Source organism: Pelodiscus sinensis, chromosome 1 (genome assembly GCF_052426305.1).
Source record: "Pelodiscus sinensis isolate ZL-2025 chromosome 1, ASM5242630v1, whole genome shotgun sequence".
Taxonomy (NCBI): Eukaryota; Metazoa; Chordata; order Testudines; family Trionychidae; genus Pelodiscus; species Pelodiscus sinensis.
The window spans coordinates 21,480,145-21,494,110 of NC_143052.1; the positions used below are offsets into that span (position 1 = coordinate 21,480,145).

A 13,966-nucleotide genomic window follows, 5' to 3' on the forward strand; every position below is an offset into this window, starting at 1 on the left:
CAAGGGGAATCCAGTAGATATAGTATACTTGGATTTTCAGAAAGCCTTTGACAAGGTCCCTCACCAAAGGCTCTTGTGTAAATTACACGGCCATGGGATAAGAGGGATAACAGGGAAGGTCCTTTCTTGGATTGAGAACTGGTTAAGAGACAGGAAACAAAGGGTAGGAATAAATGGTAAATTTTCAGATTGGAGAGGGGTAACTAGTGGTGTCCCCCAAGGGTCAGTCTGGGACCAATCCTTTTCAACTTATTCATAAATGATCTGGAGAAAGGGGTAAGCAGTGAGGTAGTAAAGTTTGCAGATGATACAAAACGGTTTAGGATAGTCAAGACAGAAGCAGACTGTGAGGGACTCCAAGAAGATCTCACCAAACTGAGTGATTGGGCAACAAAATGGCAAATGAAATTTAATGTGGATAAGTGTAAAGTAATGCACATTGGGAAAAATAACCCCAACTATACGTACAGTATGATGGGGGCTAATTTGGCTACGACAAATCAGGAAAGAGATCTTGGAGTTATCGTGGACAGTTCTCTGAGAACTTCCACGCAGTGTGCAGCGGCGGTCAAAAAGGCAAATAGGATGCTAGGAATTATTAGGAAAGGGATAGAAAATAAGACCCAGAATATCTTACTGCCCCTGTATAAAACTATGGTACGCCCACATCTTGAATACTGTGTACAGATGTGGTCTCCTCACCTCAAAAAAGATATTTTGGCCTTGGAAAGGGTTCAGAAAGGGCAACTAAAATGATTAGGGGTTTGGAACGGGTCCCATATGAGGAGAGGTTAAAGTGAGTGGGACTTTTCAGTTTAGAAAAAAGGAGACTGAGGGGGGATATGATAGAGGTATATAAAATCATGAGTGGTGTGGAGAGGGCCGATAAAGAAAAGTTATTTATTTGTTCCCTAAATAGAAGAACTAGAGGACACCAAATGAAATTAATGGGGAGCAGGTTTTAAACTAATAAAAGAAAGTTCTTCTTCACACAGCGTGTAGTCAACCTGTGGAACTTCTTGCCAGAGGAGGCAGTGAAGGCTAGGACTATAATAGAGTTTAAAGAGAAGCTAGATAATTTCATGCAGGTTAGGTCCATAAAACGCTATTAGCCAGGGGATAAAATGGTGTCTTTGGCCTCTGTTTGTCAGAGGCTGGAGAGGGATGGCAGGAGACAAATCGCTTGATCATTGTCTTCGGTCCACCCTCTCTGGGGCACCTGGTGCTGGCCACTGTCAGTAGACAGGATACTGGGCTAGATGGACCTTTGGTCTGACCCAGTACGGCTATTTTTATCTTATGTTCTTATGTTCCAGGGTAATGGGACTCCACTGCTCTAGGGTGCTGGGGCTCTGCTGCCCTGGAGTTGCCAGGGCTCCACTGTCCCTGCACTGCCAGGGCTTGATCTGGGGCTGCTGGAGCTCCATGGCCAACCTCAGGGTTGCTGGCACTCCACAGGGCACTCCATTGGGCACCAGGACTAGGCTGCCCCAAGCTGGTGCTCTCTGGTCTGGCAACATTTGCGGACCACGGACATTGCCAAACCAGAGAGGTTCATCCTGTACTTTTTAAAGAGTCAGAGAAGGACCTAAATATATTTGAGGATATTAGCTTTAAAGCCTAAGTCTCATTGAAAGTCAGTGGTAATCAGGCTCCTAGACACAGATCCTCAGCAGTACTTAAATGCCTAAGTAATTTTTAAAAATGGGTTTTCAGGACCTATATCACTTGAGCATTTTTCAAAATTTTACCCAAGTAAAATTAATATTTTGTTTTGCTTCTTGAATTTTTTTTCTTTAAACAATATGTAAAAATTATTTAGGAAATACTTCTGTTTTAGACTGAAAAAATATGAAGGTAGGAATTTTCAAAAGATGTGAATGGAATTTAGGTGTTCAAATCCCATTGAAATGTAAGGTGAGTTTGAAAGCTAGTTGTCTGAATAAACGAAACAAGTAGGTAGATGTTTACATTCCACGATTTGCATCTGCCGGGCAGGGCAGGCACAAAAGAGAGAAAGTGGGTATTAAAAATCAGGCCCACCTAAATGGACAATCTAGGATGGGGACCAGAATGCAATAAAGTGGTGAGTCTTAGCAGATGTGTGGTTTGAGGTTTTGTTTTTCCAGCACCATCTGTGCTCTTACCACTTATTGGAGAGAGGGACCAGAAATCAATGATTACTTATTATAGTATAGCCATCCAAGACAACATGCACTATGTATTAGATTTTTTTTTTTTTTTTGGTTATAAGCTAATATCACCTCAATTCACCCTCCTTACCTGCATTTGATAGGTGGGACAGAGACAAGGTCTGTAGCCTTGACTGAGATGGTATAGGTGGGAAAGGTGGAGTGTTTAGCTCATGTTGGGAGGGTGGATGAGACTACAGAGGTTTTAATCCAAATATAGATTTGATGGGAGATTTGGTGGTGGTAAGAAGTGTGTCAGGCCCTTAGGTGGAGATTAGGTGGTGGTGATTCTAAATGCTTCCAGTCTTGAGTAGGGATTGAACTTGGTTGAAAAACTGTAGTTTTTGTACAAAAAAAATAGAAATCACTTTCATCTTGCAAGTTTTGAAAAAGAACATTTTTTAAAATTTTTGAAATGGTTTACAAAAATGTTCCTTTTAGAAAAAAATTTAGTTGCTCAGGCCTCTTTCTCCCCTTTCTTCTTTCATTTCACTTTCCTTACCTCCCAGCCCTCTCCTACTTTTTCCATTCAATCACGGAGAAAAATAAAATAGAAGGAAGAACTAAAAACAGAATGCTTGGGGGATACAAAAATGGAAAATAATTTTTCTCCAAAGTATCTATTTTAAGAAAAAAGGTCATTTTAAAAGAGCCATACATTCATAAGGTTTAAGGCCCACCTATCAAATGCAGGTAAGGACAGTGAACTGAGGTGATAATAGCTTGTAACCAAAAAAATAGTTATATATATCAGTCCTCCAACACTCCCAGCATCTTCACACAAAACTCCCAAATATGCATGACTTTTGTGTTTTTGTTTTTGTTGTTACATGCTACTATAACCTCAACTCACACTTTTTGCTTGCATTTGGTAAGTGGGGAAAAGATAGGAATAAAAATGATGAGCAGTATTGATGCAGATAGTAGGAGCAGGCAAAGGGGAGGGGAAGGTGTCTCTGAGTAATACAAGGAGATTGCATATGGCTGTTGTTAAAGTTGGCATGGCAACAGTGGAGGTCTCTGGATGATTTGTGGGAAATTAAGGGGATTATGGTGTCCTGCCTATTTGTTTTGTCTGTGCCCCACACATGTTAGCCAAACATGGCCCCCTGAGGCTATGTCTAGACTGCAGGCTTCTTTCAGAAGAAGCTTTTCTGGAAGAGATCTTCGGAAAAAACTTCTTCTGAAAGAGAGCATCTACCTAGCAAAAGTGCATCAAAAAAGTTATCTAGCCTAATCTAAAGGCTAGATAACTTTTTCGATGTACACACGCCTTTTTCCGAAAGAGCTCTTTCAGAAAAAGGCTTCTTCCTCATATAGAAAGAGGTTTACCAATGTCAGAAAAAAACCCTCTGTTTCAATTCTCTTTCAAAAGGACAAGAACGCAGTGTGGATGTAATTCAGGTTTTTTCAGAAAAATGTCCGTTTTTCCGAAAAAAAAACCCTCTGTAGTGTAGACATAGCCTGAGAGAGAGGATTGGGTTCCAGGGATAAGTGGAGCAGAGTTAAAGTCAGTGCAAGAGCCTGAACAGAAAATGTCCCTTTATTCTGAACTCTAGAATTTTATGTGCTAAAATTATCTACAACCTAAAATGAGTATTAATGACATTGCTTCAGTGTCAATAACAGTAGACGTGTGATAGAAAAAACATAGTTGACATTTGCCTATGAAAGATATGAAGATAAATGTGGCTTTGGATTTTGCTGTTTGTCTATTCTAATTGCACCGGACCAGTTTGTGTTTGCCTTTTTTTTTAATTTGCCCTTTTGAGTTCCTACCATTTTAGGGAACTGGAACTTGGCTGCTGGAGTGAGAGTGGGGATGATGAGGTCAGACTGCATGGCATGGGAAGAGCAGGGGTGAAGTGTGGAAGAAGAAATTGGCTAATTATGGTGGATGAGGAGGGTAAGGATGTGTTTCCATCTACCTTGCTGCTGTAACAGGTCTGGGGACAGTGGGAGAATTTGAAATAAGTGACAAGACTGCTTGTTAGGAAGGAGACTGTGTGGGTCTAACTGAAGCTGAGGGAGAGAGCAAATTTGGCTGCAGGTGAGAGAAGGAAAGTGGGGGTGTCTGGTGGGAGCCTGGAGGGGAGAAGATTTGTCTGCAAGTGAAGGGGGAGTTGGGTCAGGGGTCTGCCTGAAGATATGGGAAGGAGCAGGGGTAGTTTGGCTGTAGAATAAGGGAGAAGTTTGGCTGCAGGAAACAGAGGGGTGAGTTAGAGGTCTGGCACCAGGTGAGCCAGGAAGGTCTAACTACAGGTGAGGGGGGCTGGTGGTAGGTGAGGCTGGAGGTGGGCCTCTGGCTGAGAAAGTACAGCCCAGCTGAGACAGGAAACGTTGCTTCAGGTGAAGCAAGAGGGTTCAGCTGCAGGTGAGGCAAGATATAGAGGAGGGGTCTGGATGCAAGAGAGCGGGGTCTGGCTGCTGGTGAGGCAGGGAATGGGAGGGGGTCCAGCTGCTGGTGAGGAAGTGGGTGGAGAGGGACCCCAGCTGCTGGTGAGGCAGGGTATGGAGGTGGGGGGGGGGGGAGATGCTATTGAGGCATGGACCTGGGGAGGGGGTATCCAGGCCGCTGGTGAGGCAGAGGATGGGTGGAGACGGGCGGGGGGGCAGCTGCTATTGAGGCATGGACCTGGGGAGGGGGTATCCCGGCGCTGGGGAGGCAGAGGCTGGCAGGGGGGTGTCCGGCTGCCGTCCATGCCGCCCCCACTGGAGCGCCACACGAAGCTCGCTCTCCGGCCTCTGCCCCGCGCTACCGGCGGGTCTGGCAGGCGCTAACACCAGGCAAAGCGCCCAGGGACTTGCTCAGGCTCGGGGCCCTTGTGCGCGGCGCTGCCCCCGGCTCCACGCCCCGCCCTGGGATGCACCCTCCTGCCCCGCGCGTGCTGCCCCCGCAGCTGGCGGGCCCCTGCCTGCCGGGCGGGCTGAGGGAGGGAAGGAGGCAGCGCAGGGGAGGGGGAGCAGGCAGAGGGGATGTTGTTAAACAGGCTCTTACCGTAAGAGGGAGTTGGGACCCAGAGCTTTCCAGTTAATCACACAACAAACTTAGATCATCGCAATAAAAAGCCGCGCGGCGCGCTCAGCCTCCTCTAGTGACCGGCTGGGCGCTGGGATCCTTCCACGAGCCTCCTCTTGTCCCTGCGAGCTGCTGGGGCAGCCCAGCGGCACCATGTGGGCCAAGGAACTCCTGCCGGCCCTGCTGCTCCATCTGATGCTGCTGCTTCCCATCACCATCCCCTTGGCAGGTTAGTTTCCCCCCTTTTCGCTTCCCCAGCGATCTCTCTTCCCGCTCTCTCTTTTCGGCATCCGTTTCTTTTCCCTTTCCCCGTGTATTATGGTGGGTGGATATGTGCACTATTTACAAACCTTTGGGAAAGGATACAGACAAAGTCGAAAAATCTCCACCCACAGCATCCTTACCTCAGTAAAAACAAACACACCTACCTACTCCCTGCCAGATGGCTGCAGAGCGCCAACAAACCAAGTGTCACTGTGAGTTGAACAACCCTTCTGCTCTGGCAGATTGCACCGGAGGAGGGAGAAGGAATCTTATCCTTTCTCCTGGGGGGTAATTTCTGAACATCAGGGATCTCAAATATATTATCTGTGCCAATGATTTTTTCATTCTGTTTGCATGCTTCTGTGTACGTGCTTTTCACAAACAGCGTGAATTTTGTGGGTTAGCTCTGGGCTTCTGATCTACCGTTACCTTCTCACTCAGCCCCTCGTTGAGGGGTGGCTCAAGGCTGACAGGGAGCTGGATGAACTAAAAATGGCACAGGGTATTTTATCCTTGTTTCTTGGAAATCTCAGCTGTTAGGGTAAGAGGAAACATCTGTACTTTATTGCACTGTAATAGATTAAATAATTGTGAGATGACAATGAACATCTAAAACATCTGACAGTATGTGGTGTGGAGTCTCTGTCCAAATAGCAGGCATGTCTCTGTGTGCATATTCATCAACAGGAATAAGCTATTTCTAAGTCTCAATTCATTCTAATTTCATGTGTGTCTCTGTTGGGTCCCTGATGAAATCGTGGTGTGAAAGGTGCAAGGAGTGAACAGTATTAAGTAATCAACTCTTGGAAGCTGTCTAGTTGAATTTATTTCCTGAAGTGCTCCATTTGATAGTGAAGACAGACTGGCTGTGCATTCCTATTGGTTCTTTGTCGAGGCACTCCAGGAAAAATGTTTTACAGAGATTTCCACAAACCTTTCCCTTCCTTCCTTTTCTTTCCTATAGCAGTGAAGGACACACTGCTAGACAGACAGAAAGAAAAGATAACATGCAGCTCCTGGAGAAGGTCTACCAGCAATGGGCAATATACCTGCAGAAAGCAGGAGAGAAGATAAACAATGCAGGGGTCCAGCACACACACACACAGATCATGGAGTTGTGGGACACGTTTGGAAGGCATAATGTGCAAATAGTACTTTGTAGACTGCACTTTCACTGTACTGGCTTGGAAGAAGCAACTGCAGTTTTCTCAAGAATTGTGGTGGTTAAGCAGAGTTGAGAAAGGGAGACCCCTGCCTATATGCAGATAATCACAAGAACTATCTGGCTGCCCAGATTTTGAGATCTTGGGATATATCTCCAGGAAGCATCCAATTTATTCTTAAATACAAGGAGAGACAATGAGTTGCACAGTACTTTGAAATAACATTATTTTGTATTTAGAACATGCAAGCCACAAATATATTGACAGTAACATCTTTAATTAATCCTGTCATATACTTCTAAGATACGAGCCTAATTCTGCAAGGTGCTGAATATTTTATGAAAAGTGAAGTATGCCTTCATCTCCTGTTGATTTCAGTGTTCTGGTATATGCCCATTTCAGTATACATTTTTGTGTTATTTTCATCCTGAATGTGCCTCCTTGTTTTCATGCCCTTGAGCTGCAAACTTTTAGAAAAAATGATGACCTTTCCATTTCTCAGCAACACTTCTCCGATTTCACCCAACATTCTAATTTCCTCTGCCATCACTTTAAATTTTTCTTCTATCCTATTGGGCAAAGAAGATGAGTCTTGCCACACACTACCATTGGACAGCTCAGAGCCTTGACTCTGTTTGTCCTGCTTTTTTATTCCTATTTTCATCACAGCGTGAGTTTGATAAAAAATGCCAAACTTTAAAAATTCCCACAAAAACAATATACATTAGAGAAAATGGTGTCATTAACCTATACAAATATATTTTTTCATATGCTAAGATTTCTCCTTGAATAATTTCCCCATTGATATTATTTATTTTATTTTATTTTATTTTATTTTATTTTATTTTATTTTAGTGGCCCTGTACACACTGAAAAATATTATATAAATGCAATAAGAAATGAAGCTATTTGACCCGTGTATTAGAACTTAGAGACAGAAGACTGACTTCTTATATTTTCAGATCCATCTCTCTGCTAATGTAAAAATGTCCCAATTCTGTTGATGATAAATGAATCTATGAGGTTTATTTTTTTACTTTGTATTAATTGTATTATGGTAGTACCTACAGGCCCCTACCAAGGTTTAGTGGCTGAATGTATTAGGTTCTGCATGGATGTAATCTTTGACTTACAGCACTGAGAAGTCGCAATATGTCAATAGACACAGGGAAAGATAGAAAGGGAAGAATGCATTAATGGGAACATATATTGATGTGTTGATGTGAACCAACTATGTCCATTGTGAGAGGTCTTATTCTTTATTGATATATAAATAATAAAATAAGAATAGATGAACGAGATAAACATGTAAAGTTCTTCTTACTAGCTAGCTATTACCCATTGGTAATATTCTGTAGATACCTATCACTTACACTGAGCAACTAGTCTGTAAGCTAATAACTTTCCTCAGGAAGGTTTTTTTCATGATATTCAGGCCTACTTAGATATTCTTAATGACTTCCAAATATTCCCAGTCAGTATATTTTTTATTCTGTTAAAAACAGACTGCTTAGCTCAATAAAAGCCATGTAACTAAAATGACTGATATTTTTATGAGCCAGGAATGCACATTAGCACATGACGAAGAGGGAATGAAAGATTTATAAAAAGGTATCAAATTTTCACATGAAGAAGTCTCGTCTCTACAATTTTTCTTAAAACCAAGTTTTACAGCATTTTCTGTTGGTCACATGGGATGAAAAGAATATGAAGGGCAGGTATTATTTTTAACAAAAAATGCTTTATACAAATATTCATAGTAATAGGAGTGTTGTGACTTGCATAAATGTGTGCATTTTACATGTCTAATGTGATTTATTTTCCTCACTCCCTAGTTGTAAATAATCATCATATTATATGCCATTAGCAATGCAAAATGGTACTCTGCCAGTTTGACGACTGTATTCCTTCTGATTAAGAGACTCCATTCAGTGCAGAGTGCCAATGGCTGCTTGTTTTGCTCTCCTATGCAGCAGAGCATTTACCCTTCTTAGCAGATTTTCTGTTTTCATTAATACTGTTTTTGTGAGCAACATAACCAGAGAAAAATAGAATAGAAAGTCTTGAAATTAGGATGTTGCATAAAAACTAGAAAAATGTACTCTGAAGTCAAAGAAAGAAAAGCCTCTTAGTAGAAAAGCTTATCTCTCATTAAGATAATACTTTAACTGAGGCCAGAGTTGGGAGGGAAATGGGTATTCTTTTTTTACAGGGGATGACATCTTTCCTCAGAGTGCTTTTTTGCTGAGTATTACATGCAGTTTATGTCCTTTTAAACCTTATGAAGGAGAGGAAGGATGGCTCTCTAGGGATGATATAGGACTGGAAATCAGGAGATCTCGGCCTATCCTGCCATGGTTGGATGGCAGTCAATTCAACTGCACTCAACCTGGGCCCTGCAGAGGAATTTTACAATTTAGTATGTTAGGGTAGGTTTAGAGACTTGTACTTGTCCCCCAGCATCCATGTTGAGGGCCACCCTGCAGTAGCAACATCAAGAGGACCAACATAACTAGCATTCCTCCTGTGTTACTCAAGAACACATTACAATGGCAGCTTTACCATCTTCTAAATGGGAGCCATACAAATTGTCTGCAGACCCATATGCAAGTCTTCTAGAAAGCATGGAAATGAAAGGGATGGGTCACATTTCCTCTTTTCACCCCCACCAGTGCTAGTGTGGAGCTATGGCTCTGCTGTCCAACCTCTCTGTGGCTGCCCAGTATGCAGGGATACTAGGATGGTGGAGGTGGGAGTCCTTGCACGTTTCCCCATTGCCTTGCATACCCAGCAACCATCAAGCTCCTTTTGCAGCAGGTTGTACATAACACACTGTTGGAGGTGAAAGAGACATCAAATACTTTCAAGAGTGTTACTTTTGCAGTGGACAGTAGCTTGAAATGTTGGGGATTTATTTCTGTGGTTAATCCAGCATTTTGAAGGACTACAGACCTCTAAAGCAAAGGTTCATTTTATAGCCAGATGTTAGATCCATCAGGTCAGAGTACACACACCTCAAAGCAGTCAGTTCTTCTGCTCTGTCCCAGCATCATACTGAGCAGATACCTTTTCCTGGAATTAGAAGGCCTGTCATTATATATGTTTGACTATAGACTTTAGAACACATTGTAGGCTGTTACCATTATCTTCCATCTTCTGGGCTTTGGTGCTGTGTACAGATGAGTTGTGAAGACAGGATTTACTAAAGTTGAGAGTCAGGTTTCTAATAAAAGGTTAACCCTGGATCCTGCTCCTGGCATGCCTGTTGTAGGAAGGAGTCACTGTTAAAATAAACAGTATCAATGAAGCAATGAACAGTGAACAAAGAAAACAACCTCTCTCCTTTCTCCCACCTTCTTGACAACTGTCCTCAAAAGCAACTGTAAGGCACAAATAAAAGGATACGTGTTTGGTTATTTTTTCCAGATTGTTGTTACAGAAGCAACCAAGCATTTTCAGCAACTTTTTTTACAACGAGAAAACTTTTGAAAGTTAAGATTACGAAGTGCTATTCGGTATTGCCTTCAAGTAGCATTTTGAAGGAAGCACTTAACTGTGACAAGCTAGAGATCCATATGGCCAGCCTTGTTTCACTTAGGGCACGTCTAGACTGCCTGCGGCTTTTGAAAGAAGATATGCAAATTTGATGCAAATTTGCATGTCTTCTTCCGTGCCTGTTTTCGGAAGAGTTTTTTGGGGAAAAAAAGCAGTCTAAATGCGTTTTGTGGAAAAAACCCCACCCTTTTTTGAAAGGACCCTTCTTCCTAAAAAAATGTCTTGAGTTTGGGCAAACTCTTTTTTCATCAAGATGGGTGTCCTAAAGAACTAATTTCACTGAACCTGATTTAGCATTTTTTTAGTGCCTTCCCCCTTTGGCACATTGCAGAACTCTATGCAATTTCTGTTTGTGCTGATCATTTATGCCCCAAATCAGGAGTCATGGGCAGTTATTCATTTAATCCCTATACGCAAAGCTTTGGGACATCTCTAGTGCTGAAGCAATCCTAATGGGAAGATACTTAAATATATTCTACCAAAAGGGATGAAGAAAAGGTATGTATTATACTTTCTCTGTTGATATGGATCTGCCAAAAACTGTGGCTTTCATCCAAAACTGAAAACAATCCTGAATTTAGTAGTCCAGGCATGACCTCCTCAAACTATGTTTGCTATTGTGTTGCTCACAGAAATTATTATGTTGATCACAAAAATGTTTGATGGCATTTTTAAAAACTTTTGATTCAACATAATCTTTAACATCTTTGATTTTATAATTGTGCCCATGTTGTTAACCCAGTTGGCAGGTGTCAGAATTATTTCATTAATGCCTAATTTTGCTGTCTGGTCAGATTTAACTTTTACCTTCTATATACATTTGCGGTGGTGATGCTGAAATCTGTATCAATATTTGATATATCCAGGACGTATAATATACTAGTAGATTCTAGTTCATTAAAAACTTAATTGAATTCCTTAAGACTATCCTTTTTCATCCTGTTTTGAAGACTAGCTCTACCCCCATTTGATTATCTGTATTTGCAGACTGTTCTTCAGGGCAAGTATGGTTCTCATCTTGCTTTGTTTCAAACTCTAGTGGCTGCTATCTTTTCTTATATATATGCCAGTGTTGCTTTGCTACATATGCTCATTTTGTGTGCTTTATCCAACATGCATAATTTTGATTTTAATAGTGTGCTATCACTGTATATACTGAACTTAGCTCCAGTGTCTATTTGCAGTCTCTATGGTCATTATTTCCTTTGTCAGGAAACGTCTGTTTCTTCATCATCACTATTCAGCTTTCTCCTTCAGCTGTGTATTTGTTAACATGTTTTGCTTTTGTATTTCTTTTTGCAGTTTGGAGTGAGTATGGCATTCTCTTGCAGAATGATCTCTCCTTTGGTTGATTTTCACATGTATTCCTAACACACATAATCTTTGCTATTTGTTCATTCTGCCTCTGTGCCTCAGTAAATATTTTTAATTAGATGCAGTTCAGTCCTTTCTTTGCTTGCTTGCTCAATTCATTTGGAAAGCACATTTTACATTAGCACTGTACTTAGTAGCTGTTCTTTGCAAAGTGAAGTGCTTTTCTTAATCTTACTTTGAACAGGTTATCGGTTATACTACAAGTAATTTGCTCTCTAATTAGTCTGTTACCTGTTCAGCCAGGTGACTTAGTTTGATTACTTGTGTCACTGATCACTATCATCAGTAATCATCAGTGGAATCACTTGGCAGCCTGTGCCTTGTGTTGAGAATATCTTTCCCAAGTGATATTCTTGTGTGAAGCAACATGTTCTTGACATTTTTGAGTGCCTTTCTCTACTAATTTGTTATTTGTGGAAATGCCTTGTGGCTCTCCAGTACCTATGGCCTTGGCAGATATAGCAGTGTGGAGGTGCTTACCCTATGTATCTTCTCTTCTTTACAACTTGGAAGAGATAAAGTCATAAGAATTAGAAGCACTTTGAGTTCAGGTAGAATATATTAGAACCCTAATGTTATAGAAACATCAGGGGATCTCTGAAAACTCAGTAAAATTGGAGATTAGACTAAATGGAACAGCTGAAGAGCTTTAGTTCTATTTCACAAGTCTGAAGTTACTCTATGCTGTGTTTTGTATGGATGTGTTTATAGTAAAAAAAAGGGTGGATTTTTAATAAAGATATAGCTATTTTATTGCAGGCTTATCTTCATGTAGATGGTCCAGGTAATCTGTAGGTTCTCCTCTGCCTCCTGGGATTACCTTCACAAACTACACTGAAGTAAAACTACTGCTATGTTGAGATTGCCTTGTTTATGCCTGGATTTCACAACAAGATACAGTAGATATCTTGTTTAACAAATGAATAATCAAGAACAAACAAAAAACTCAACATCTTGTTCACTAGTGAGGAAAAGCTGTAGAAGACTGAAGCTATGCCATTCTAGCAGGTGTGGATGGGGACAAATTAGGGTTTGTCCTGTTTTCTGGAGATGCATCAGGGGTCACCCTTCATCATTTACTGAATATTGCTCAGAATCTGAGGGGTCTTAATCTAACAAACATTTACTGAAAATTGTTTAAGATGATGCAATAAATCTGTTTTATTATTTTTAAAGTAACAGTTCATGCTGTTGTTCAACTATTTCTGTGGGGGAGGGTTATTACTAGAATTATAAGTATTTATGGTTAAAATTTATCTCTGGTATAGCTCTCTTGGCTCAAATGGAATTACACAAAGGATTAATTTGACTCTTTCCTCTTGTATTGCAATCATGGCCACAGAATGTAGTTGCTTCAGATCTAAAGTAAATCAGGTTGTTGAATATTGCTAAATGCAGGATCAAACTCTTAATCTTCTTTGGGCAACTGTTCATTAAAAAGGAAAAAAAAACCCACAAAGACAACCCTATGTCCCATTACTTTCAGGCTGAGCTCAGCTACTTCAGTTTTTTATCTAGCTCTCTTATTCTAGCTAGTGACAGTTTAAGAACCCATTATCATAAGGATTTATGATAATGACACTTATCAGTGCATAGGAAATGTTATCAGCAGAAACTGCAAAGAAATACTTTGATATAACTGAATAGATTCTCACCTTAATTTGTCAAAGAACTCTTGGCTTAGGGAGGCTCTATAAAACTAATTCAGCAGTAATAAAGAAATCCCGTAAGAGTTTTCAGCATTTTAAAACCTTTGTTTAAAAGAATCTCTTTACTGTGGTAGTCCTGGAACATGAGATTGAAATGTGTGTTGTGGAACATTGATTTTGCCATATGTATTGTGGAAAAGACAACTTCAAAGATGCTTGGTTTTACATATTAAAGGAAAATGGGTACCAGTGATGTGCTGTTGATATTTTAACAAGGGGCTCTCCATAATTTTCTCCTCTTAGCATGTGATTAGTTCTGTGTCCACTGAATACAGGAGCTGCAGAAAAAAAAAGTGAGAAACTAGGGAATCTATTAGTATTTTCATTGTAAACAAAATATTTTTTTTCACATAACAACAAGCTAGGAGCGTAATCAGCACCATTGTAAAAGGAGTCTCTATTAACCAGCCCCTTATGGGCAATTATTACAATTTGTCCTTGAAAAATAAATGAATACATGTTGCTCTATCCTATTTTTCAGCTTTTACGGTTTGGAGTGAGGGGGAGAGGCGAGGGGAAGATTTTGTAGGGATTTGTTACAGGGGTGATATCCTCTCTCTGAAAATTCTATTTTTAATATCTGAAGCTTGCTGCAATCTGATCTAAGAGCAAGAAGAAAACCGAATGAACCCAACCCTCTTCAAACTATTTTGAGAAGCTCACGGGATAAGTTATCTCTTGGATGGTTTT

At 40.8% G+C, this 13,966-nt stretch overlaps 1 protein-coding gene across 2 annotated transcripts in view; it reads left to right on the forward strand.

Annotated features, from left to right (window-relative positions):
- Window positions 1-5,211: 5,211 nt before the first annotated feature.
- HGF (hepatocyte growth factor) overlaps window positions 5,212-13,966 on the forward strand; it is a 73,388-nt gene continuing 64,633 nt past the window's right edge. For both annotated transcript variants that reach the window (XM_075926385.2, XM_075926398.2), the window contains exon 1: window positions 5,212-5,440. In XM_075926385.2, the coding sequence (XP_075782500.2) occupies window positions 5,365-5,440 (76 nt within the window). In that variant the 5' untranslated portion in view covers window positions 5,212-5,364. The remainder of the gene's footprint in view (window positions 5,441-13,966) is intronic.